General features: G+C 46.1%; 1 protein-coding gene across 2 annotated transcripts in view; it reads left to right on the forward strand.

Annotated features, from left to right (window-relative positions):
- PLXNA4 (plexin A4) overlaps positions 1-19,956 on the forward strand; it is a 446,965-nt gene extending 427,009 nt beyond the window's left edge. For both annotated transcript variants that reach the window (XM_068189379.1, XM_068189378.1), the window contains exons 30-32: positions 2,011-2,223; positions 12,897-13,047; positions 13,726-19,956. In XM_068189379.1, the coding sequence (XP_068045480.1) occupies positions 2,011-2,223; positions 12,897-13,047; positions 13,726-13,821 (460 nt within the window). In that variant the 3' untranslated portion in view covers positions 13,822-19,956. The remainder of the gene's footprint in view (positions 1-2,010; positions 2,224-12,896; positions 13,048-13,725) is intronic.
- The last annotated feature ends 5,906 nt before the right edge of the window (positions 19,957-25,862 follow it).

Here is a 25,862-nt window from a genome sequence, read left to right on the forward strand (position 1 = left end):
TAAAAAAAGAAACCCCATGCACCAAAGAGGCTTTCAACTAATGAAACATTAGCATATTATTAACATTATCTGCGGCACTAATCTAAGGCTGATTGCAGCCACTCAGCCTAAATGAGCAGGAGGTTTATTTAAGGGGGGAGATGGGAAGGCAGAGTGTGTGTGTTTGTAGGAGAAGGGGCAGTGTGAAGAAATCTGTTCAATCAGATCAAATTAACTCAAAGTCACATCACAGGGCTTCATTATTCCCAGCCAGGGACATCGTCCCCTATCCCTTGTCCACACCCAGGCACACAAACACACACTCTGCTCCTCCCCATGGCTGTGTGTGTCATCCAAACACCTGCACAAGGACTTCTGCAAGGTTCACTCACCCACCTCATCCCCCCAGTGATGATTCTCCACTCCCAGCCAAAATTCCCACAACTCCATCGTGTCTCATTGCCATTTTTTACTTATTCTTCCCCGAGGCCCTGGGACAGGCCGTCCAGAAAAGCTGTGGCTGTCCCATCCCTGGACTGTTCTAGTCCAGGTTGGATGGGGCTTGGACCAACCTGGGATAGTGGAAGGTGTCCCTACACCAAGGGTGCAGAACTGGATGATCTCTAAGGTCTCTTCCCACCCAAAGCACTCTATAATTCTGTGCTTTCCAGCATCTCCCTCTTCTCCTGAGCTTGGCAGACTGGATTCCCTGTGTGGGGCTTTCCTTACATTTGTTCTGTGATTTTAGTGCTCAGGAGAACACACAGAGGTTTAGGAAAACACGGTGTCAACCCTCTGTCAGGAAGGTTGTTACCCAAAATCTATCAGGCTTGGAGACGAGTTTTTTACAGCGTTGTGAATGCAATGAGCAAATGGGAGGAACTGGGGAGTTGATCCTGAATATCAGGAGAATTTGCTGAGCTGAAAGGTGCAGAGAGTGAAGGTAGACTTAGCAATCTGTCTGAGAGAGAGAGACGGGCTGGGCTCTGTGCTCAGTGACACATCCCAGCTCCTGGGCCATGATGACTGCAGTGCATCTGCCCTGACAAAAGGCTTGAGGCAAAGGCTGGAGGTATCTCATACAAGGTACCTCAGGGCATCTCATACAAATGAGCTGCTCTTTGGAGAAAAAGGGGGAAAAGAGCTTTGGATTGCAACTGGAATAGCATTTCCTTGTTTAGGGCAGATATATTTTCATATCAAAGGCTGTGATGCTTGTTTCCCTGTTCCTTTTTTTTTCCTTGAGGCAACGGGGCTTTCCCTGTCATGTAGCAACTGCTTCCTGTTCAGGGTACTGGGATCATGTGAGGGCTTGGGCTGGAGCAGTGGAGAGTGACAGGACATGGTGTCCTACAGGGTGTGCCATGAGCATTCCCAGTCTCCTCCTGGGAGCTCTACCTACCTCTCTTCCCGTGGGATCGCTGTGAGGGCTAAAAAGCCAAGTCCCTCGATGACAAATGTGTAGAATCCCAGAATGGCTTGGGTTGGGAGGGACCTTAAACTCATCCAGTGCCACCCCCTGCCATGGCAGGGACACCTTCCACTATCCCAAGTTGCTGCAAGCCCCGTCCAAGCTGTTTTTGGACATTTCCAGGGATCCAGGGGTAGCCACAACTTCTCTGGGCAGCCTGTTCCAGTGCTTTATAACCCATACCATAATAATTCTTGTGGGTTCAATGCCTGTCTTCATCTGACGGAGCAACCAACAGAGTCAGCTTTCCATTACATCTTAGAGAGATTCAGAGTGTTTGTCATCGCCTAAATTTTACTCCCGTTAATTTATGGGCACCTTCAACAAGATTTTATTGACTCTAAGACTCAGAACATCTGCCTTGTAAGGATTACAAGGACAAAAGGTGACACCTCTACCGTCCCTAGACTTTGTAGGGGAGGAATTCATTGCATAGCAAAGTTTATCCCAGAATCTTCATATCCACAGCCACGATCTTTGATCCCCACCCACCATTTGCTGCTGTGATGTCTCCTGTGAGCTGTGCCCTGACTGTGTCCCCTCTGCCACCCCTCCTGCAGCCTCCCCTTGCGGTTCTGGGTTAACATGATCAAGAACCCCCAGTTCGTCTTCGACATTCACAAAAACAGCATCACAGACGCCTGCCTGTCCGTGGTGGCTCAGACCTTCATGGACTCCTGTTCCACCTCAGAGCACCGGCTGGGCAAAGACTCCCCCTCCAACAAGCTCCTCTACGCCAAGGACATCCCCAGCTACAAGAACTGGGTGGAAAGGTGAGTTTCAGCTATGGAATGATGTCGATTGTTTATCTTCTTTTTCTGCCTGGGTCAGGGTCAGGATTAAATGCGCAGAGACGGCATTTCATGTTTGGACTCAGATGTTTATTAATTCTTATCTATGCTACAGTCTCACAAACCCTGAGTTTCACAGTACTTTAACAAGCTATAAAATGGCCTCGTATCTATCTCTGTAAGGCCTTTTGAGGATGAACTGTCCAACTAAGAAATGACACCTAAATTATTTTCACTTTTAACCCAATAACCAACCACCTGTGCCCCACAATGTGGACTTTTTTATGCAATTACACAAAACCACCCAAACCCATGGAGAAGGAGGTGAAGAAGAAGGCCCAGCCTCGGCCCCAAAACCTCCATCTTGCTTTATAGATATTACTGTATTCTAAACCCTTAAACTCTGAGTTTCCCACCCTGTGATGTCACACACTTCTATTCAAACTCCACCCCCACAATCCCAGTTCTGTCATTCCATTTTGGAAGCTTCTCCATGGCCTCAGGTCAATGCAGTGTTCTCTTGAGGGTCAGTGCCTGCCAGCACAGAAAGTCTCAAATTCTCAGCAGCCAGGGTTCAAACAGAATGACATAAAATGACACAACCAGGCCCTGCTTTGTGGGTGGAGGTAGGAGGCAGCATCACTGTTACTTTTGGAAACTGCCCCTGGGGCTTTTTTGTCTTTGACTTTTGCTAAGTGGAAATCTCCACTTTAGCCTTTTATTCCTCTGCCTTGTAGCAGAGATGAAAATTTAGTTAATGGTGGGAGTTGAAAGTGTTTGCCATTATTGTTTCCTTTGAGGAGAAACTCTTGAGAAGTGGAAGGGGGAGGAAGGAAGGGGAGGTGATGTGTGTGAGCCCTGGGAAGCATACGGCCTTCTCAGTCTTTCCACACAGGCCTGAAGTGGTTTGCTGCTCTCAGCACCATTGTGACAATCCCCACACTGCCTGGATCCCAAGGGATTTATAATTATCACCTAGCAACTTCCCTTGGAGACTCTTCTGTGCTTTGGGTGAGATGCCAGAGGATTGACAGGCTGCTGACTGAAGCTCTGCAGGTATTTTATGTCAGGTTAGAGGCCTTTCCAAGCATTTTGTCCACACTCCCAAGACCTGTGGCTGTACTTCCATCTGCTGTACCAAGGGGCACTGCCTGGAAAACCTGCTCCACAGGGAATACAACCAAAACATCTATTCCTGCAGCATGTTGGGTCTTCATTTTCCATAGGGTTTCCCCCAGGACAAGCAAACAGCACACATCCTGTTCTTCATTCAGCAGGAGATGGGCTTTGCTTTCCAATATCCTGCACTTGCCTGGCATTATTGACAGGTTTGGGAACTGCACAGATGGGGAATGGTTGCTGCTCTGTAAATACAAAGGCGGGTTTATCCTACAGATCATTCCTGTGCACTGCATCCAGCTTTTAGCAATGATTTCCTCTGGATGACTTCCCAGGCATGGCCTAAAATTGATACCATGTCCTGCAGGTTGTACAAGGCCTCTGCTGCTGCAGACACCTCACACTGTGCTATAAATCCCTGTATTGCCTTGGCTGGGGATGATTTTCTCTCATTTCGTGACAGGAGTGCGGCTGATCAAAGAGCTCCGTCCCCTACTCGGCACGAGGCAGCTTTTTTCCCAACAATTCTCCCATTGGTCTGTGATTTGGCTGGACAATTATTTTTAGATGTGGTTAAACACTTCAGCAAATGTCGTTTCTAGGCAACCTGCAAGGCTCTTACGAGCTACCTTGCTTAATTATGACCTACTTTTGGTACCGTGTCCAAGTTTCTTAGTATGTATTGAGGCTGATTGCTGGATTGACCTGGATAATGGGAAGCAAGTGTTGGAGGTTCATTTAGAAATCAAGTTTGTACCAACAGTGACCCAAAGGTGTCATTCTCTAATGATGCTTTAGCAACACTCTGTGTGGTTGGGTGGTTTCTGTGGACAAGTAATGTTTTCCATCTCAAAGTGGTTGATTTTATCCTGGGAGATGCTATATTTGAGTGACAAACTGAGGTATTTAAGTGGAGAATGGGATATTTCCTTATGCAAAAAAACACCTTTTTTTTTTCTTTTTCTCTTTTCCCTCTGGATAAACAACTAGCTGCAGTTTCCATTTCGGTTTTTTTCCCAGTATTGATTTCACTTTACAACTTTTTGGAGCTAAATCCTGGTGCCCAGTGATCTTCAGCAATAGGTGCTGCATTTCCTTGGAAGTTTTCCCAAACAACTGGGTTTGCAAACGAGGTACATAACACCTCCTGCTGCTTGTAAACAGCCCTGGATTCCTGTCCCCAGCATGTGCTGGGTTGTTATCTGCACTGATGTCTGACAACCTGAACTGAAGCCCAAGGGGAGACTGCAGGTTTTGGAATATGGTTAGAGCTTCTTCCCTGCTTTTATTTTTGTGTGTCAGTTCCAGTGATTCAAGGCAGTGACACCTGGATGCTGTGGGAGATGAAAGTAAAAACCTATCAGGGATGAATAAAATATAATTTGAGTTCTACCCTGAGCTAATGAATTCCTTCTCTCCATTCTGCGATTGTGCTTTGAGGGAGTTTTTCCAAATCCAAAGGCTTCCAGTGCTGGTTGGAGCTATTTCTGTAGTCAGCATCAGCTGGAGATGGCATCCTTCAAGACCACTAGACTTCTTCAAAGAGTGAATCAGGAGATAAAAAGTCGGGGAGTTTAAGAAGTGGTTGAGTAAATCAGAAGAACCTGAAATCAAACAAACTTCTTTGACAAAGAGGAAACTCTCAGAGGGTAATTAGTCAGTGGTAGGTTGTAGCCAACTTGAGGCATGCTGGATTAAAACATGCCTGGATTTAGAGGTCTGGAAGTGGAACTGAGCTGGGTTACTCCAAGCCATCCCTTTGAAACCTCTGTTTTCTTGATGAGGAGCCTTTAGGGTTCATAAAACTCAGAGCAGGGAATGATCTTGGCATGAGAAGGAGGCAGGGATGAAAGGACTTCCCTCCAATCCTTCAAATATTTGTTTTCTACCTGGGAATGTGCATAGGGAAGGGAATAGTTACAGCTTCTGGCCTTACCACTGGTCTACCTCCACAGGGTGGTCAAATGGAAATTTGATTCCAAAAGATTTCAACAGCAAGACTGTCAGGAATCTTCACTGGTTTTATTTGTTTGTTTGGCTGATGTTTTAGCATAGGATTTTCTCATGTTTTCAGTTACTTCTTTGTGATGAGTCAAGAGTTGCCTTCAGAATCGGGATGCATGACAATGACTAATTAAAAAAATTTAAAATTTAGCAATTTTTGCAATTTCCTGTCGACTTAATGGAAAACTATATAAGAAATGGACATCTTCCATGACATTTTGAGAGGTTGGTTGTTTTAGTGCCCATTTCTATAATTATTCAAGATAATGGATTTGCTGACAACAGCAACAAAAAAAATTATTGTGCATCACTTAAATTTAGTTGAAGATGCTCCCTGCTCATTGCAGGGGGGGTTGGAATAGACGACCTCTAAATGTCCCTTCCAACCCAAACTATTCTGTGATTTTATGAAAGTCCTTTTATAACATTGTTGGAAGCAGAGGTGGATTCTGCCTGCTGAAACAATCCAGCTGAGAAATTCTGGCTTCTGGGAAAAAGCAGGTTCCCTGTTCAAATGAGACACACAGAGCTGGAAACACGTGGTTAAAAAGTGTCCTGGTGCAGCCACATCTTGGATTTCCTGCTGCAGAGCATGAGGCCTGATGAGGCAGGACAATTAACCCAGGAAATTGGGACAGGCTATTTGGCTTTTGCTGAAGCCATGAAGAGTCAGGCTGTAGTTCTAAAACAAAGTGGAGGCTTTTCAATTATCATTAAAAAAAAAAAAAGAGGAAAAGAATGGTAGCGATAGAGCAGAATCTCATCTGACTTCAGTTAGTAAAACTCCATAGGCTCTGCTGAATTTACATTAGAGCAGCTTCAGATCTGCATCTTTTCAAGTTTACTTCAAATGTCCCCTTTGAGCCTGGAAATCTGGAGAACTTGGGAGCATTTGATGCAATCCCCAAGCAATACAAAGGGGAGCCTGTTCTAATTGGGACTGTCTCATTAGCATTCAACACCACACTGAAAAATGACAAAGGGCTGCAGCTGACCTTTCATTTCTCTCCATGCTGCCAAGCTTATGATAACACTTGTTTGAACTTCATTAACACCATTTAATTGCCTGCATCACAATCAATATGATGTTTCCCTACCAAAGCCTGGCACGGAGGCAAGAATGTGGGAGACTGAAAAGGGGCAGAGCACAAAAAGCAGAAGTCAAAGAGTTTTTCCATTTCACACTGGTGCCCAAAACACCTGCAGGGCTGCAAGGAGAGAATCTGGTGCTCCTTTTTTTTTCCTCATCCCTGCAGGGACTCGGTCTCCTTTTGGCTGCTTATTGTGCATTGAAAAGAGCCCCTCTAAGAAAAACTTAAAGTCAATGGAGACATCACAAGTGTTCTTAACTTAAGAGTCATCCAATGAAGACTGTTCAAAATGGGCTTGCCAGGTTCAGGATCAAAAGAAGCTTTAAGTGATCTGATATGTGGGATTCAGAATTATAACATTTGCGTTTTATTGTGTTAACCTGGGTGCAAACAGTGCCTGACATAGCTGGTGCCACTCCTGAGGCCATGATCTCATCTACTTTTTTTCCTTACAAGTACAGGTACTTTTAGGATAAAGGGAACTGTTTTAAACTAAAAGGGAGAGATTTAAGTGAGATGTTTGGAACACATGCTTTACTCAGAGGGTGGTGAGGCCCTGGCACAGGGTGCCCAGAGAAGCTGTGGCTGCCCCTGGATCCCTGAAAGTGTCCAAGGCCAGGTTGGATGGGGCTTGGAGCAGCCTGGGATGGTGGAAGGTGTCCCTGACCATGCCAGGGGTGGGACTGGATGATCCTTGAGGTCCCTTCCAACCCAAAACATTTTTGATTTGGTGATTCATGAAGCAGCTATGATTTTCATCCCATTAGCCTTTAGATGTCAAGGTCTAGGTCTTAGGGAGAGCTTTATGAGCACGTTTGGAGTACACAAAACATACAGCCTGTACCCATTTGGGATTTCACCTACCCAGTGTGTCAGCTTGGGGTTTCAGAGTTCTCAAGTCACTAGGAAATCTCTACCTGTGCAATGCTTGTGATGTCTCTTGGCCACTTTACAGCTAACTTTACAAAGAAAGACAAGCTGGACCAGTTTAAAACAGGAAAAAGCTGCACGTACCCTAACATTGTGAGTTATTGAGGTTTTAAGGAGAAGCTGTGAGGGCTTTAAAAAAGAGCATCACATGAGAGGTGCAAATCCTGGCTCTACGTTAAAAAATGAGTTTTTTGTGCCTCCTCTCTCTCTGCTGGAAGGAAGGCTCAAGAAGTAGCATACCAAAGGTCAAGGCAGGGGGTGTTATCAGTGGAGATAATAAAAAACAGCGCTGGAAGGGGCCTCGGGAGGTCAACCCGACCATCTCCTGCCTCAGGGCAGGATCAGCTCTGTCTAAAGCCTTCCTGACAGATGCTTGTCTACCCCTTTTTTAAAGGCCTCCAACAACAGAGCCTCTGCTGTCCTCAGGCAATTCATTCCCGTGCTTCCCAGTCCTTCCCATCAGTGTTTTCCCTGCTGGGCAGCCAAAATCTCCCTGGCTGTAATTAAAGCTCAGGCATCGCCATGGCAGGGGGTACAGCTCATTCCCTGCCTCTCTGGGGCAGCTTTTGGCCCATCTGAAGACTGCTCATTTGTCTTTCTTCACTCTTCATCTCAAAAAAAAAAAAAAAAAAATCCCAATGTTCTCTCATCAAGCTAAAAAGCTGTTCTTACACAGGGCAGCTTTCAGCTGGCAAGATGGAAATGTGTCCATGTGTGGAGGGCGCAGCCCCACATATCCTCTGCTCTGAGGTGCTGCTGGGTGATCTCCTCTCCCAGAGGAGATACCTGTGCACCAAGTCACTCTTCAGCCACTGAGTCAGAGCTGTCCATCAACCCTCCACTGATTATTCTGAGGGGAGAAGCAGCAGGAAAAGCCATGAACAGGCAAAATAAAAGCAATTGCGCTTTCTAGGGCTTGCACATACGGACAGAATTGTTCCCTCCTACAGCTTGGGTTGGAAGGGACCTTGAAGCTCATCTCATTCCACCCCCTGCCATGGGCAGGGACACCTTCCACTATCCTAGGTTGCTCCCACGCCCCATCCAGCCTGGCCCTGAACACTTGCAGGGATGGGGCATCCCCGATTTCCCTGGGCAATCTACTCCAGTGCCGAACCAGCAGCTCAGATGCTCCCCAGGAAACTCAAAGTGCCATTCTGTGTCAGTGCAAGAACTGACAGCATGTCCTTGCACTGCTTCACTGCATCCCAAAAAAGAGCTGGTTGTTCCCAAGGTTTCCCCCAGCCCTTCCCTGCTGGAAGAGCCCCCCATATCCCTTTCACACACCTCTCCATCATTCAGTGGTCTGGATACAGCCGGCTATTGCATAACCCTAATTATGTTATTGCTGTAATTGCGTCTGCCGTCTGCAGCACATGGATTCGTTACAAGCTTTTCATATGCTAAAACGATTATTAATGAGTGCAGTCCCATCCCAGCGACAAACAACAGCCATGACAAAAAGATCTTTTGGAAGGCAATTAGCTCCATGCTAAGCTGCCTAAACCATGGGCTGTGCTGGGAAATTTCGGGCTGGGGAGGAAGCGCTGGCAACGTGGCTTTTCTCTTCTCTTTTGATGAGTTAATGAGTTACTGAGCGGCAGCAGGCACAGTCATTCTTGTGAAACAGCTCCGCTAAGGAGCCTTTCCCTGTCGGTACCGAGGGAAAAAAACATCCCTGGATAAACAGAGGACAAAATGTATTCCCGGGTCACTGTGATGGATGCTCTGTTGTGTCGCTGTCCTTGGGAAAACAAAACAAAAAACAAAACACAACCGAGGGAAAGGTGAGGTTGGAAGGAACAAGAATAATTATTTTTTCAGTAGAAGAGTACCAACTGTATCCTGGTGCATCCCAAATCCTTCTCCATCCATCAGTGGCAATGGAGGGTCTCCTGGGCTCTCTCTCCATTCAAGGCAGGCTGGGGTGAGTTGCTGTTCCCGTGATATCTGTGAGGACACATCCCGTGGCCTGGTTATGCTCACATCCCCCATCTGAGCTGGAGTGCTGGAATGATGGGTTTACCCCAATTCCTCATAATTCTAATTGCTTATGAGGTCTAATGAACAAATTTCCTGTCGTCACATCAGAGGATGGGGAGCCTTGAGGTAAGAATGGAGGCTGCTCCTGTGAATCCAGGAAAACTCAGACACATAAGGCTGGATCTTTTGATCTCCATCTGAGGATCTTCTGGAAACAGCTGGGGAAGGATCCACTGTAGATGAGCAAAATTGGAGTACAGCGGTAGCAGCAAATTTGCTCAGGATTCTAACTCTTGACCCTTTGGGGGCAGATTAAACTGAATTTACTGCTTTGCTTTGCTACCTTTCTGTCTCATTCAGAGAGAATATGGCTCAGTGTTGTGTTCCCAACCTTCTGCTGGCTGTGGAAGTGGGTCAAAGACCTGTCCCTTCCTCAGGTGAGACCTGGTGGCCCTCCACAAGTGACAAAACACCTCACTGCCCCTGGCACTACCTCCCAGCCCAACTCGGGTGTGGGAGCTGTCAGCTGCAGGGGTGATGGAAGAAGCACAGGCAGCCCTGCAAATTCCAGCAGTGGAAATGTAAGGGCCTCTGGGGTTTGGTGACAGCTTCTGCAAATGGCAGAGAGGCTCTAAGTACCTCTGAGGATCTGGGCTGGAATCTAACGTAAATAAAGACTCAGCAGGGATGTTGTCATCTTCCTGCTAGGATGCTTTAATACACACATTTATCATTTCTTTAGAGAGCACAGTGATGGCTTCATTAGAAACTCTTCTGCATAAATAAGTCACTGGGCCATGGCAGAATTTGGATGGAAGGATATTATGTCTTCTCGCTCATCTAGATTGGGGTATTGGCACATATTCTTCTGTTTCTTTTATTTTTGCCACAAAAACCTTTGGTTTAATGGGAAATGACTGTTTAGGTGTGTGATGCCAGGCAATTGACTCTGGAGGAGACCAGGATACTTTGGTGGGTGATGGCCTGTGACCCCAGAACACTGAGATCACATCCTGGGAGTCTGTCATGGCCAGAGCCCTGAAACTGAGATTCTTGAAATTCAGATCTGTGCATCCCACCCTTGGCTCCAGGAAATGTTTCCTGCTGTTTTTCCTTGTTTGGATGAGTCACGGGAGCGTTGTGCTGCTGGGGAATGATCTCTGCAGGGCTGGAAAGGGATGGGGAGCTTTCAAACTCTAGTGAGTCATAGACTCAAGAGTCTGTTGCTACCAGGTGGAAAGGAAACAGGACAAACTTGGAGAAGGAGTTGATAACTGTGTCTGTGCTCCAGTTTTTGGGAGCACCCTGTCCCAACACCCACTATCTTGCCACCACTTGGTGACAGATCAACCAGAGAGGAAAAGGAGAATTTCAACTTCTTGTCAGAGCCAGACTGGCACCTCTGATTTCCTCCACCAAACCCACTTATTTTTTGCTGTGATGAGCCCCCTTCTCTGCTCATTTCACCTATCAGGAGGGTGCCTATCCAACATTCATGAGGAGCTGCTGTCTTTTCAGGGGCCATAAATCAATGTATTTCATGGCTTTGCAGCCTGTTGTACCCATAAGTCTGTGAATTGTGCTGGTGGCACATGGATTTTTTTTTCCAGTGCCAAGGCACACCTTGCTTTTTAACCCTAAGATTCCTTGTTTTCTCAGCCATGTTATGGATGCCACCAATTCCTTTGTGCAGCACAGATCTGATCTTCTTCAGCATGTGATGCCAAGACCTGTTTAATTTTTTCTGTGAGTGGCAAAGGTCTAAGAAATATTTATTCCTCCTGTTCAGTATCTTCTCCTGGGGGCAGTTCTGCAGGACACGGCCTCCTGGGATTTCCAGATTTACTCACAAACAACTGTCCAGGTCCACCTGGGGACAGAGGGTGAGGCAGAGTGTGAAGAAAATCAAACCCACACCACTTTTCCCTGGAGCACTGGCAATGAGAAATATTTAGACCAGGGGAGTGAGTTAGACTAAGATTTCTGGCTGGTCCTAAGGCCAGAAGACAAAATGCCAGGACTCCAGAGAGAGAGATGTTTTTGTGCCTGCTGGAAGTTGCAGTAAAATTAATGAGGTTTGCATGAGTTTTTACGGTGAAACAAAATTTAGCTTTGGAAAATGTCAAGCAAGAAGGACCTCTGCCTCCTATGCCTCCCTCTGCCAAGGATTAAATCAGCATCCCACCACCAAAACCAGGTTATCAACAGAGACTGACTCATTGGGGTAAATCAGGGTGGGATTGAAGGGTACAAAACCAGACTGAGCACAACTGGAACCTCCTGGTGTGGAAGGGCTTTCCCCCCATGCTCTTGCACTGCTCTGTCTTCCAAAGGACACTCCAGCAGCTGCTCGTCCTGCTCTGTCACGGAGTATTTTCCCACTCATCCACCTCAAAGATCCTCACCACACAGCATTTCAATGTCCAATTTCTCTGCAGTGGCAAACAGCCTCCGTCTCAGCAGGTGTCTCCACGCTGTTTACAGGACACCTGTCAGCTCTTTTGGCTCCCTGTCCCCTCTGCCTCCTAATTATAAAATTGTGGATTGCTTCAGCTATGGGCTTTTTTTTTTTCCTTCTTCTTCTTCTTCTTCTTCTTCTTCTTCTTCTTCTTCTTTTTTTTTTTTTCCTTGTGCACAAAATGTCAAATTGCAGAAATTAAAAATGTAAATGATGGTGTCTAATTAACCAGTTGACAGCAGAGCACAGCTGCGAGTGACAGTGACTGATTACCTTCTGCAAACCTTGTCCTCCAAGACCTGCCTTACCCAGGGGAGGAAGGACATCAAAAATAGCAACTTCCTTAAAGAGACATCACTCTGCAGAGGAAGCCTGCTGGGCAATGGTTCTGGGGGATCCAGATCCTATGGATAAACCCCCAGTCCTCCTGAGCTCCAGGGGAATGCTGTTTACTCCTAGGAAAACCAGATTTTTTCCCAGTCAGATTGGAGTTGAAGGCTATTGCCACAAATATCAGGCCAGCTTAAAATATGGGGTAAAAAGGAGATGCTGAGCAAAAAGAGTTGTTGGGATAGACTGGATTCAGTGTGGAAGGTGGGTGATGTTAGCAGTGGGGGCAGATGTAGTGGTGAGAATGGTGCAAGGAAAAATCCAAATATTTGGGGGTTTTGTGTGCATGGGAGTGAAATCCTGAGCTGTCAGCGGGTAGCAAGGTCTCTCTGGGAAGAGAGGCAGGGATAAAAACCCTTGAATGTTTGACAAAGTGATCCAGCTTCAATCCAGCTCCAATTGACGGCACAGGGAAAGTTTACAGGATACTCTTTGGGGCTTCATTCTCAGACTGGGGTGAATACAAGACATATCTTGTGCTCAGGATGAGTGCTCAGTCATTCCCACCTTGGCTAAGTCACCTTTCTTGCTGTAAAGAAGAGCGTGAGCAGGTATTTCACTGAGGAACCAGAAAAACCCAACACTAAGCGTGGGGGTTTTTTTCTCCTTTTTGTTTGGGGATTTTACTTCTTGAGCTCCTGCTTGTCCCCTCAAGAAACACCTGTGTCCGTGCCCCTCAGGTACTACTCAGACATCGCCAAGATGCCAGCAATCAGTGACCAGGACATGAATGCTTACCTGGCTGAGCAGTCCCGCATGCACATGAACGAGTTCAACACCATGAGCGCGCTCTCCGAGATCTACTCCTACGTGGGCAAGTACAGCGAGGAGGTGAGAGCATGGGGGCACTTCTGGGGGGCCAGGGGACAGCCCACCCATCCCCAGGGCGTGTCACTGATACCCGTCTGCATCCTGGCTGGGAGGGTGAAGGATTTAAGGAATGAGAGACAAGGCTTGGGGTTTGGAAGGGGAAGGTATGGGATTTTGGGTTTCCTCAGTACTCCTCTCTGGATCCCTGTTTTGAGTCTCTCTTGTTCAGTCAGGCTCAGCTGGTTTGAAGTAGTTGATGGTCAGATGTTAACTCACTGCAGAGGAGCCCTACATGAGCTTTACATCCAAAATGGTCAAAAGCTGCTTAAGGGCTGTGCCCAACATCATTCCAGATACCCTAAAACGCCCCAAAATGGTCCAACACAGAGTTTAAGGTGTCCGTGGTTCTATGTATTGAAGGCCATGTGAGACCCCTTAGGGCATGTCAAGTGGCATGGCCAGGTGATGGATAAAGCTCATAAATACTGCATCTCCAAGATATGAATCCATTTGAGATCAAACCCAAACGCGCTGCCTAGCTCCCTCCTGGCTGATTGACTTGCCTTGCATGATCTAAGCTAAGCCTGGGACCTGCCTTAGAGAAAGCTAACCCTCCTCTGCTGCTTTAAGATGCTGGACTCAGTCATTCTGGGGAAAGAGACTGAAATTCCTATCACTTCTTCCTCTCTCCTTTTCCAGATTCTCGGAGCCCTCGATCAAGATGACCAGGCTGGGAAACAGAAACTTGCCTACAAACTTGAACAAGTTATAACCCTCATGAGCATAGACAGCTGAGAACTGTCCTGCCAGGGACACCCTGGGAGGGATAAACCAAGTCGTGCCTCACTCAAGATCATCATCTTTACCAAGTGCAAGTTTTGATGGGCTGTAAGCAGAGTCACCCGAACAGCGCTCCTCTCTCTCTCTCTCTCTCCCACCCCTCTCTTTCTCTCTTTTCCTTCTCTTTCCAAACCTATGGACAAAGCGACAGAGCCCCAGGGGTTAAAAGAAAAGACTGCAGAGCAATCTTGGCTCTGGGGCCATGAAGACATTTGGGTGGAGCTCTCCTTTTCACAGCTTCCCCTCTGCCTTTTGCCCTAGAGAGAAACTATTGAACACACAAAAAAACCCCACCAACCCTCCCCCAACATCACATCCTCACTCTGCAGAGGTGAAAGTGGGAGGTAACTTCTGTCATGCTGCTTTAACTGCCCTCCGAGGGCTGTAGCCTCTGGAGAGGACATGGAAATGAACTCAGTATTGCTCAAGTGTCCCCAAGGGGAAGGCAGCCTGCCTGCAGGGCTCCTGGAGGGCAGAGCCAATCCAGCTCCTCTCCTGCAGAGCCATTGCAGTTCTATCTCTTGATAGCGACCCACTGGGAGAGGAGGCTCCCTGAAAAATGCCACAGCTCCGTCCAGAGCGGGACCACTGTGGTTCATCCTGCCTGGGCAAACAGCTGCTCTCCTGGGGCAGGGAAAAGGTCAAGAGGGGATGAGGAGATCGATGCTCCCCTGCCCATGTGTTTCATATGGTTCTTCTTATTTTTCCAAGAGCCGCGTGTCCCCCTCTGTCTTTCCCGTCGTGTCCTGTTGGTCGTAGCACTGCAGCAAAATGCTCTCTCTGCTTGGTGGCATCCTGTCTGTGGTGGTGGTTCTGCTCATCCTGGCCATGGAGAGCACAGCATCATCCCCCTCGTTCCCACCTTGGCTTGAAAAGCAGGAGCTACAGGCCTCGGTTTGTTCCAGGCAAGGAGCTCAGCCTCAAAAGAAGAACCAGAAGGATTTTTCTTTTTTTTTAAGCTGTTCTTTCCATTTTGTTTCCTCAACTGGAACACAGCTGTTGTTTTCCCACAGTGGGTTACTGAAATGCTTGCTGTGAAGTGAGGTGGTGCACGGGGCTGATGGTAAAGCCTTCCTTCCAAGTCACTCCTAAGAGGAAATGTTACCACACTTTTTGGAAGTAAATCTTGGAAGAAATCCAAATGAAACACTGCAAAAAAATTTTCTACCTAAATCCCCCCAGCTGAACTGCCTGTCTTCTGGAGGTCTCTGAACTGCTGTGAGCCCATCTGCCTTTTGGTGCCAGCTCCTGGCCTTTCCTCTCCTCCATTTCTGGAACCAACAGGCCTTGCTGAAGGCACAATTGCTGCCTAGGAAGGATTTTATCTCTCTTTGCACTTCTTATCCCTGAAGGGATCGCTGTCACCATGGGACAATTGTGGGAGGTCACCCTATCCCATCCTCTGCTCAGCTTCTCCAGAACATCTCAGCTTGTTTCACGGCCAACCAAAGGGGAGTGAGTTCCTGCATCTCTTTTGCCTTCAGCTGTTCCATTCACACGTCTGCCAGCCCTGATAACACCATGATTAGAGACCCTCGGGGTGTGGAGAACCTTCCTTGTTCACCAGGGAGGCAAGAGCTGGGTCAGCATTCATCTCCCCAGGCAAGAGCAGAGCTCCCTGGCAGATGGAGGAGCGGCTGGAGAATCAGCCCACGTCCACCTCACCCCATCCTTGGAGCGACAGCTTTGGACCTGGAGGGAGGAAGGGGTGCAGGCAGGGTGTGTAAATTGATTACAAAGCGAGTTTGTTTGGGTTTATTCCTGTCTCTTGCTATCAAACCAGAACCTCTTGGGAGTGACAGATCCCACGTGTGTGTGAGGGATGATGTGGTGCAAGCAGGAGTCAGTCATCGGGAGGGTTTCCTTCAGCCAAGCAGATACACACGTAGGCGAGTCCAAAACCACTCAAAAAAACAGCAGTCCAAAACTGGACGTGTCTGTGGGGAGAAAATCACCAGATACATGTTGAAACAGGAAACTTAGGGACACGTCTTGGTTTTAAACCCCCAGACATTTCTCTCTTGATTACAATTCCGATTATTTTGTGCGTGTGCGTGTGTATCTGTGTGCGCGTGTGCGTTCCTTCCTTTTTTTTTTTGGTTCTGCTTGCTTTCTGTTGGATTGCTGAGCTGATGGACTCATCATGCACCTTATGGACATCTCAGCAGTTTTAAGAGGCCTGCGCATTGGGGATGGTTTGGGTTTGGTTGGTTCTGCCATGGTTTTGTTGATCCATTTTAGTAACGTCGGCGCATGTTCCAGATCCATTGATTACGGCTGTGAAAGTGGGAAGTCCCACCAGAGCCAGTGGTAAGAAAATGACAACAAACAACACAAACGCAGTATTTTTTATAAGTACGTAAATTAAAAAAAAAAAAAAAAAGGGAAAAATAAAAAAAAAAAAGGAAGAAACCAAAGGTTTTGACAAACAAAGTGCCACAAAAGATAAATATGGACCCTATTGTCATGCCTTGTACTCACAGCTGGATGGTAGGAGTCTAAGGACAGAGAGCTGGCTTGGAGGGAAGTGGTTATGAGTGATGGGCGATCCTGCCTGGACATGCGCACATGAGAGGAAGAAGAAGCTGTTTAACAGAAAAAAAAAAAAAAAAAAGTATCAAAATGAACTGGTGTGATGCTGTACTGTTACTGAAGTCAGAGGAACACCACAGGGGAAATCTGAGACTCACCCTGTTTCTTTTCAATGTTTTCAGGGTTGTGTTTTTGGTTTGTTATGGTTGTTTTCCATGGTTGTTATTTTATTTCTTCTTGCTGGTACGGAGTTTTTCATCTGTATATTTTATATATATATTTTTGAGAAAAACTTGAACACCTCAGAGACACTGAGAATGAAACATTTAGGGGAAATGGGAAGCGCCAGGAGATTGGTGTCTTAACCCTTTCCAACTTCCCATTTAGGCATTTCTGCTTTCTCTCCACCCTCTTTTTTCACCCATGCCCAGGATTTGAAAGAAAATCTGTGTTTTGCTTCTCTTTCATCTCCTCTTTATTCTTTTGTCTTTCTGTTTCTCTTTATTTTGGTGTTTGAGCTGGATTTGCTTTTTTGCTTGGAAAATGTGCCAGAATTGTGATGTAAATGCGTGGGCTTCCTCCCCTGTCCCCTTCAGTGCCCTTCCCATTTCCAACCAGTGTCCCAGAATCCCCCAGTCTATGAGAAGTCTTGGCATCTTTCTTCCCAGCCTCACCTGTTGAGCTAACTATTTTTTAAGTGCATGTAAAATACAACTAAAAACAAAGACACAAGCAGAAGAATGAGCCCTACTACAACACGGATGCTTTCTTTTCCTTTGATTTCTTTTCCCCCTACCTCCCTTTCAACACTTGACCAAAAATTATTGATAAATAAGTAGTGTCCCACACTGTTTTTCAAACCCCATGGAGAGAACTGGAGCCTAAGTTCCTCAAAGCCCATGGACAGGCTTCTAATATCCAGAATATTCCAGATGATAGGCTGATCTTTACAGGCATTTCTCAAACACTGCAATCAAATAATTAATGCTGACACCAGCAGCACCATCAGAAACAGGAGAAAGGGTACTTGTGAAGACTCTCTGAGGTTCTATGGAGAGAGACAAGATTATTTCTTTACTGCAGGGTTTGCTTTGGGGCTTTGCCACTGGGTTAGAAGAACAAAGGGTGAACAGCCCCTCTGCAAACACCTCATGTCTTCCCTGTGAGTGGGACTCAGCTGTCAGTGACAGTGATCTGAGACCTGATCCATCACATCATGTGCTGGTGGAGACTGAGCCTTCCAGGGAACACCAGTGTGGGGAAATCTGTGTGTGTCTGGAATGAGGTGTTGGAGATTGTTTGCCCTCCAACAGACAGCACAGGAGAATGATTGAGGAGAAATTCAGCCACTTTCCTCTCCTAGCACAGAATCATAGAATCATTTGGGTTGGAAAAGACCTCGAAGATTACAGAGTCTGAATGTTAAAACAAGCCCCAGCCCTTCTCTTTCCACTCTTCATCCTGTCCTGAACATATCCAAAGGTTTGGTCCAACCCAGCACATATCAGCCTTGATCCATTAGATAAGAGGGCTATGCCAATTTTCATCCTTGTAGTGGTACCACTACAGTTGTCTTATCTTGCATCTTTGACACTGAAGACTATAAAATTTATTGGGTCATGAAGAAGATTTACCAGCAAAATTACATTTGGCAATTGCTTACATTGAAAAATTATTACCAAAGTTTCCCGATCTTGTGCATTCACGTACAGGAAAATGTTTGTTTTGAAGGGAATGAGACCAAGCAGATCAGATAACTGTAATTAATTTTAATAGTGCTGTTGAAAGCCAATAGATCAAATTTGAAGAGTCCAGTCAGTGGTCAGCCTTCCTGTTGAGTCCCCTCTGAATTTCCTGGAGTCTGGGATGCCTGTGAGGTAAAAACCCAAGCACATCACAGCCAATATCAGAAGGACAATTGTTCAGAACTAAATCAAAACACAGAATGTAGATCTGTCCTTCTCCAAGGCTTTAACAAAGTGCTTTGGGAAGAGACACTGCTGTGTGAGAGAATCTTCCAAAAGAGGAGAAATGAAAATATAAGTAGTGAGAGTTGTCCTCCAGGGCAGGTGGACTTTTTGGGATGTCCTAACTCTTGCCATCCAAACTTGGTGTGCTGTGGAGCAGGAAATTGGTGAAACATGGGAACCTCAACAACATGGTGTGAACCTCAACCTCCTGCCCATTCCCAGCCTGAATTTTCCTGCTTTGCACCTGGTGCAGGTCCCATTTCAGGGTAGTGTTTGGTCCATGGAATCCTGCAGTTTTCCCTCACCTCTGTGACTGTGCAATGCCCCTTTCTCCAAAAAAATCTTGTTGTCTTACTGGGAATAACTACTTTGTGGAGAATGCTTTGAAAATAGAGCTTGTCAACTGTGTTTTATTTGGGATGGCTCAGTTCTCTACACTTGGAGAAGCACCCAAGGGGACACAGGCTTACAGCAAAAAAAAAATAATTTTTAGAAAGATGTCAAAAAAAGAAAAAGTAAAAAACAAACAAACAAACAAACAGAATTTACCCTTGGAAAAATAAACCCACCAAAAACCCCACTGAAGCTACAAAGCTGCTTAGTCTAATCAACCTGTCACGTGTTTGATTTCTGTTGTCGTCGTTGTTTGTTCATTGTTTGGTTGGTTTTGGTTGCTTTTTTGTTTTGTTGTTTTTTGGTTTTTTTTTTAATCTTCTGTTCTAAAAATGGAGAGTTTACCTCAAGAAATTCTTTCTGCTTGGAAACAGATCACCTCAAAAATGCTCGCAGCAGAGAGCAGTGTGCAGGGAAGCTCAGTAAAGCAAACTTGGGTGTGGAAAACTGAGGGAAAACCAGGACATTCAGGCTCTTTTCAGCATTAACTTCTTTTACTGGTGTGGTCTGGCATTCCCCAGTGGAGAAGTTGCTGTTCACTTTCAGATAGACTGAGGTACAAGAGCCAGGTGGAGAAATCAAGGCACATGTCCAAGCTTGAAGTTCTTTCTGAAGTATCTTAAGAGAAACTTGGTGTTATTTAAACTTTCAATGCTGCTCTTTCTCCATTCCCTGGAGAAATTCCACTTTCCAGCCCAGGCTGGGGTAAGGAAGCAGAGAGATTAGGTGCTAGCTAAATGCTCCCAGTGTTTTCCCCAAGGAACTGAGAGGCAACTGGATTATTTAAGGTCACAAGAGAGGCCCTTCCTTGTGTCTGACCCCGTGTCTTGGACATACACGTGAGCCCAGAAGTCTCATTCTCTGTTTTGCTAAAGCTTCCAACTTAAAATCAATGGAAAGACATTTCCTTTCACCACAGTGTTACTAACAGCCTCAAAGAGATGTCAAGACAGCATTAGAAAGGAGGTTGGGATCCTTTTTCTTAGGTTGTTGTTGTTGTTAGTTTGATTTTATTTTGAACTGATCCTAGTTAAAAAAGAAAGAAATAAAATCTATACTATTTAAATTGGAATCCCGTTGTTACTTGGTAAAGGCAAAGCTTCTGTACCTTTGTTATAATTAATTGTATACCTGTGTATGTAAATATAAGGCATTCCTATTTTGCAGTCCAGAACAAAAAAGAAAAAAAAAACAACTATTTGTAATATAGAATAAAGTTTATTAAAAAACATAAAGAAATAAAAATGCCCCAGGCTGTGATTGCTGCTTTCTGTGTCAAACGGAGCCAGAGGGAGGGAATTGAAGTCAAGGAAAAGCTGGAAAAAGACCTTAAAGATCATCGAGTCCAGCTGTTAACCCAGCACTGCCACATCCACATCCACCACTAAACCATGTCCCCATATCCACACATTTTGGAACCAGCTTTCCCTTCCCTTCCCTTCCCTTCCCTTCCCTTCCCTTCCCTTCCCTTCCCTTCCCTTCCCTTCCCTTCCCTTCCCTTCCCTTCCCTTCCCTTCCCTTCCCTTCCCTTCCCTTCCCTTCCCTTCCCTTCCCTTCCCTTCCCTTCCCTTCCCTTCCCTTCCCTTCCCTTCCCTTCCCTTCCCTTCCCTTCCCTTCCCTTCCCTTCCCTTCCCTTCCCTTCCCTTCCCTTCCCTTCCCTTCCCCCTGTTGTCATCTCTCTTTTCCTTTCCCTGTCACACAAAAAAGACATTTATTGGATCGTTTGATTATTTTTCCTTGCAGAGGTGGGATCCAGACAGGTTATTCCTTTCCGTTTGCTTTTGAGGTGTCATCAGCTCTATTAAAAATAAAAATAAATAAAATAAGTTGACAAGCAAACAGCTTTCCACAGGCTCAACTCCATGGAGACCATGAAAAGGAAGCAAGAGAGTGGATTTTAGAGAGGGAAAGCAGTTGAATGAAGCTCTGACAGCTTCAGGCTGGTTCTGCTTAGCAATGTCTGGGTACCTATAGAAAAGCAGCACACGTCCACCTGTAACTGACCACATCCAGCCATGGAAATGAGACATCTCTGTCCAGCTGCTCCTCGGGACACTGAGGAAAAGGCTCAGGGCTCAAATCATGTAAATTCTTTTGCTTCTTTTCTCTGCCAGGGTCAGGATTAAATGCATGAGATGATATTTCTTGTTCGGACTCAGGTGTTTATTAGTTCTTATCTATGTTACAGTCTCACAAACCCTGAGTTCTACAGCACTTCACTCTAACAAACTAAAAATGGAGCCCCATCTCTCTCTCTACAAGGATTTTAAGGATAAACTGTCCAATTAAGAAATGACACCTAAATTATTTTCACATTTAACCCAATAACCAACTGCTCATGCTCCACAATGTGGACTTTTTTATCCAAGTACACAAAACCACCCAAACCCATGGAGAAGGAGGTGAAGAAGAAGGAGCAGCCTCTGCCCCAAAACCTCCATCTTGCTTTATAGATATTACTGTATTCTAAACCCCTAAACTCTGAGTTTCCCACCCTGTGATGTCACACACTTCTATTCAAACTCCACCCCCACAATCCCAGTTCTGTCATTCCATTTTGGAAACCTTCTCCACGGCCTCAGGTGAAATGCAGTGTTCTCTTGGAGGTCAGTCCCAGCTCAGCCAGTCCTAGCAGTGTGTCACCCACACAAGCATCACCCACCAGACCCCTCAGGCCAGCAGGGTGAGTTGTGGGAATTGATGCTAAAAACTTCTGTGTGCAAGGAAGAGTTCACGTTTGGGCTCTTCTGAATTTTCAGTGGGTTTGGGGCAAAACCCAAAACCACCTCTAAATAAAGAGTTATTAAGTGTTTTGTATTTCAGGGCATTGTTTAAACCTAAACTAAAATATCTCACTAAAACCTTCCTTTCAGACAAAGTGGTTGCATTTACACTTCCACCAGAGTAGTTTTAGGCTGTGTCTCCACCAGAAACTGCATAACAAGAGAGAGAATGTCCCTGTAGAAATAACAGCTCCCATGTCAGGAAAAGGAGGAGAGGAACCTGAGGCACAAAGAGGTGAAAAGGATTGCCTGGAATCTCAGAAGCAAAGCTCTCTGCAGCCCAGTACCTATCCCAACCCAGCCAGTCACTGTTTCTGTGACTGGTCACAGCTGTGTGTTGCAGATTTGGGAGAATCCATAGGGCAGGGCATGGTTGGCACCAATTTTGTGACCCTGTTGAGACATCCTGGACCAATTTCCTCCTGTCTTCCATGCCAAGACTGGGAAACAACAAAACACCAACCATTCCCACAAAACCACCCTTCCAAATATTAAATGGAGCTGCAACTACTGAGCACAGCCAAGCAAACAGACTCCAGGCTTGTGGGAGCTCCCTGTTGTCAGCTGGAAAATGTTTGTTTTTGGGGGGATTACATGTGTGGGCTTGCTGCTGCTGAGCAGAGGATTTCCCTGTGGATTTAATGAAAGAGTAGGAGGGAGGAGGAAAACCTCTGACATGGATCTGTCTGCAGCACGACAGGGCATCACTCTGATGCTCCCTGGGACACTCTGGAGCCTGGGACCTTGCCTGTGGTCACGTGTGTGTGACAGAGACTGGAGGCAACAGCCTCTTCTCCCAGTTCCAGCCTCTGGAATGCCTCTGTCCAGATCCCAAATGAACTAAGTTGGATACTCTAGGCCAAGTAGGTATTTACAAAGCAGGCAGGAGCCACCTTCTCATCATTAAAGTTGGAAGAGCACTCTAAGAGCACCAAATTCAATTGTTAACCCAGCACTGCCAAGCCACCACTAACCCCTGTGCCCAAGTGCCACATCCTTTCCCTAAAGTTGTTCTGTCCATGCTGGGTTCTCCCTCCCACAAGGTACAGAAAAGAGGCATTTTCAAAACTTTCCTGCTTTTATGGTCCATGAGAAATCAGGGCCATTTCCTGCACCTCAATCCTTGCCTTCTTCCAGCTCCTCCACTGAGGAAATGCTGACCATTTGCTTCAGGTCTGTGACATCCCTGGTGTAAATAATATCCCCCAAGTGAACAACAGAAACCTGGCAGGGCAAAAGGCCCTGCAAAGCTCAGAGATGGTCTTTATCTCCCAGGTAAAAGCTGGGAACTCCTCTGCAGCTCAGCTTCCCAAAGCAATCCCAGATGTCAGCTGAGAAGGACCATTTCCAGCAACCTGGGGAGGATTCAATTTGCCTTTATTATTTCCCGTTTCCTGCCTTCTGACTCTTCCCAGGTTCAGCTGCCTGGATTGCATTAAGATGTTCCCCTCACCATTCCCCATCCTGGGGGTTTTCTGGTTCAGCAGGGAATGACTCCAGCTCTCTCTGGATATCAGCTCCAAGGGATCCTTTCCCTGTGTTCAGCCCCAGTGCACCTCACCAAGGTGGTGACAGGGGTAGGAACCATAACTCTGAATCCTTTGCCCTGCAGAGACCTGCCAGCCTCAGTGTCAAGGTGTTCCAGCTTACTGAGTGGCAAGGAAATGATCCTGGCATCAATGAGGCTTTATTCATAGAACCACAGAATTGTTTGGGTTGGAAGGAAACTTAAAGATGATCCATTTCCAACCCCCTGCCACGGACAGGGACACCTCCCACTAGATCAGGTTGATCAGAGCAGGATCTCTGCAAAATCACTTCTTCTGATGAGGAGTTCCCTGAGTGGCCGTGGGTGTTTTCTCCTGTGGGGCTTGTCCCGTCTCTCAGTGAAAACTGAGCCCTTTCAGGATCCAATTAAACTCATTACAGCCCTGCTGGCTCGAACAGATCAGTGACTGACAGAGGGAAATGCTGTTTCCTCTGGCTGGCTCCAGGGAGGAGCTCACCCAGCTGCAGAGGATTGCACTGTGCCTTTCCAAAGCCAGGTGGGATGAATCCCAGCAGTGGCTCTTCCTTGACCTTTTTTGCTGTAATTGTTTTAGGAAAACTCTCTTGTTATATGCACAGCAGAGCCCTGAACTTCTCTGCCATGTGCTATGTGTTCCCACAGTGCAGCAGGCATTTGGGAGGAAAGCAGGAATCCATTTGGTCTTTTGCCTTCAGCTAAGACATTCAAGGAAAGAAAATTGAGAGAAGAACAACTGTTTTATTAATATTATTTTTAAAATTATTATTTACCCCTTTGAATTTCCTGCCTTCTCATAAGTTCTAAGGGGAAATGTACTCACTGACCTCATCACTCCCCAAACCAAACACGATGCCAAGACTTCTCCACAGGCCAGCTTTCCTTCAGTTTGCCATATGGGATGCAGCCCTCATTCCTACAACACAGGCAGGCAGGTCAGCACTTAGTCACAACTCATGACACACAAACATGTTGTGGGCAGGAACATGACAAGCAGAGAACACCAGCAGGCATCGTGTTTTTCCTGGCTGCATCTGTGCTAGTAAATAAAAGGAGGCCAAGGTGGAGAACCAGGCTCTGTCATGAGTTGTCTGTGGTGTTTAGCTGTTAGCAGGGCCCCAGCACAATTTTGGGTGGTTTTTCTCCCAGAAAATGGCCAGGCACAGCTTGGGTTGAGCATCTATCATGGATTTTTTTTTCCCTTCATGGATAAAAATGCATCCAATCTGGCTCTCTCTGTCCCATAGGCTCTAAGACACTGTGGCTTCAGAGGGCCAAATATACAGAGCTAGACCAAAAAAGTACTGAGAAAAGGTCTACTGGGTCAGGAGGTGTTTGTAAAAAACTATTGGAAAAGGAGATGCTTTAAAGGTTCAGTCTGCTCTGACAGTGAGAGTGTGGTGTTTACTTGTTTGGTGCTTGTGGGGGGAAGAGAGTGAGCCGTAAAAAATGGTCTGAAGTTGGATTAAATTTTGAAACACGGAGTTTGGGGGCAGAGAGAGGATGCCAGAGGGAAATCTATCCACTGGAAAAAGTGCTATATACCAGGACATCCCAGCTTTGTCTCAGACAACACTGGCTGGTGTCAAGTTAGTCCTGGACATGGTGTCCTGTTGAGTTGGATGAACTTTTGCTGGAGGAGCACTGGGTGCCAAAATACAGACCCGGAGGTACCATCAGGACCTGTTCTTCTCTGGAATGTTATGGACCAGGCCCACAGTGTGGAACTGAGCCAGATCTCATGTCCTGGATTGTAGCGATGTGTTTGCAAGGTTTAGGCCACTGTGTGCTCCAGACAAACTGCTTTTGGTTATTCTTATGAGCACACTCTGGAATTCATCCAGGTTACTAAGACATAAATTGTGCTAAATTAAGAAAGAAGAGGCTGAGAGACAGAATGCCAAGACCACAAGAACTAGATAATGGAGGGTGGTGATGCACCTGGACTGATGTCACCCTGTTCTTTTAAAAGTCTTAAAGTTCTTCTAAAAGTTTTCTATACCTTCTAATGTTTACATATTTCTACTAGAGTTTCTCACGCTCTTTATGTAAATAATAATTGTTTTACATTCTTCTTTGAGAGAAAATAAAATGTATAGACTGTTAGTTTGACCAGTGTAGTTAAAAAAGTAACAATTTCATCCTCCAATCCACTACCACTTTTAAAATTCCATATATTACGAGATTGGAAATAAAGTTCTCTCCTTTTACTCTCTTTTCCCTCTTTTACATCTAAGGTGAAAGTGTAAGTTCATTTGTGTCATAGTATGACAGACTGTAACCAATCACATACCCTGAGAAATGCATGCAGAAGGCCTGGACAAGACAGAGGCACCAGTCAAGAAATGTGTGATCAGTGTGTGCAGCAGTTTCAGAATGCAGTAGTTTTATTTTAGAATATATAGAACATAATGTGAACACTAAAACAGCTTCTGCTTAATCATATAGGTTAGCTGTCCAGGAGTCCTGATCTCCCACACTGGATCAGGACTGGTGGCCCTGAGTTGGGTCTTGCTCATCTGCAGTTCGGGACAAGCCTGCAGGCAGCTTTCGGCCCTTGGGAAGAGCCACATGGAAAATCTCCAGGGCTCACCAGGGTCACCTCGGGGGCCACACCATGGCCGGTGCTCCTTCTTGGTGATGGATGACTCGGAAAGAAGAAGTTCAGACACTGATCCAATTACGTTAACAGCGCCCAAGTTTGCTCCGTGCTTTCCCAGTGCCCCAGCTGAGCCAGAATCCAGGGAAAGTGGCTCATAAACCTGCCCTGCTTTGCATTAGCAAAGGCAATCT

The sequence above is a fragment of the Anomalospiza imberbis genome, chromosome 5 (genome assembly GCF_031753505.1).
Source record: "Anomalospiza imberbis isolate Cuckoo-Finch-1a 21T00152 chromosome 5, ASM3175350v1, whole genome shotgun sequence".
NCBI lineage: Eukaryota > Metazoa > Chordata > Aves > Passeriformes > Viduidae > Anomalospiza > Anomalospiza imberbis.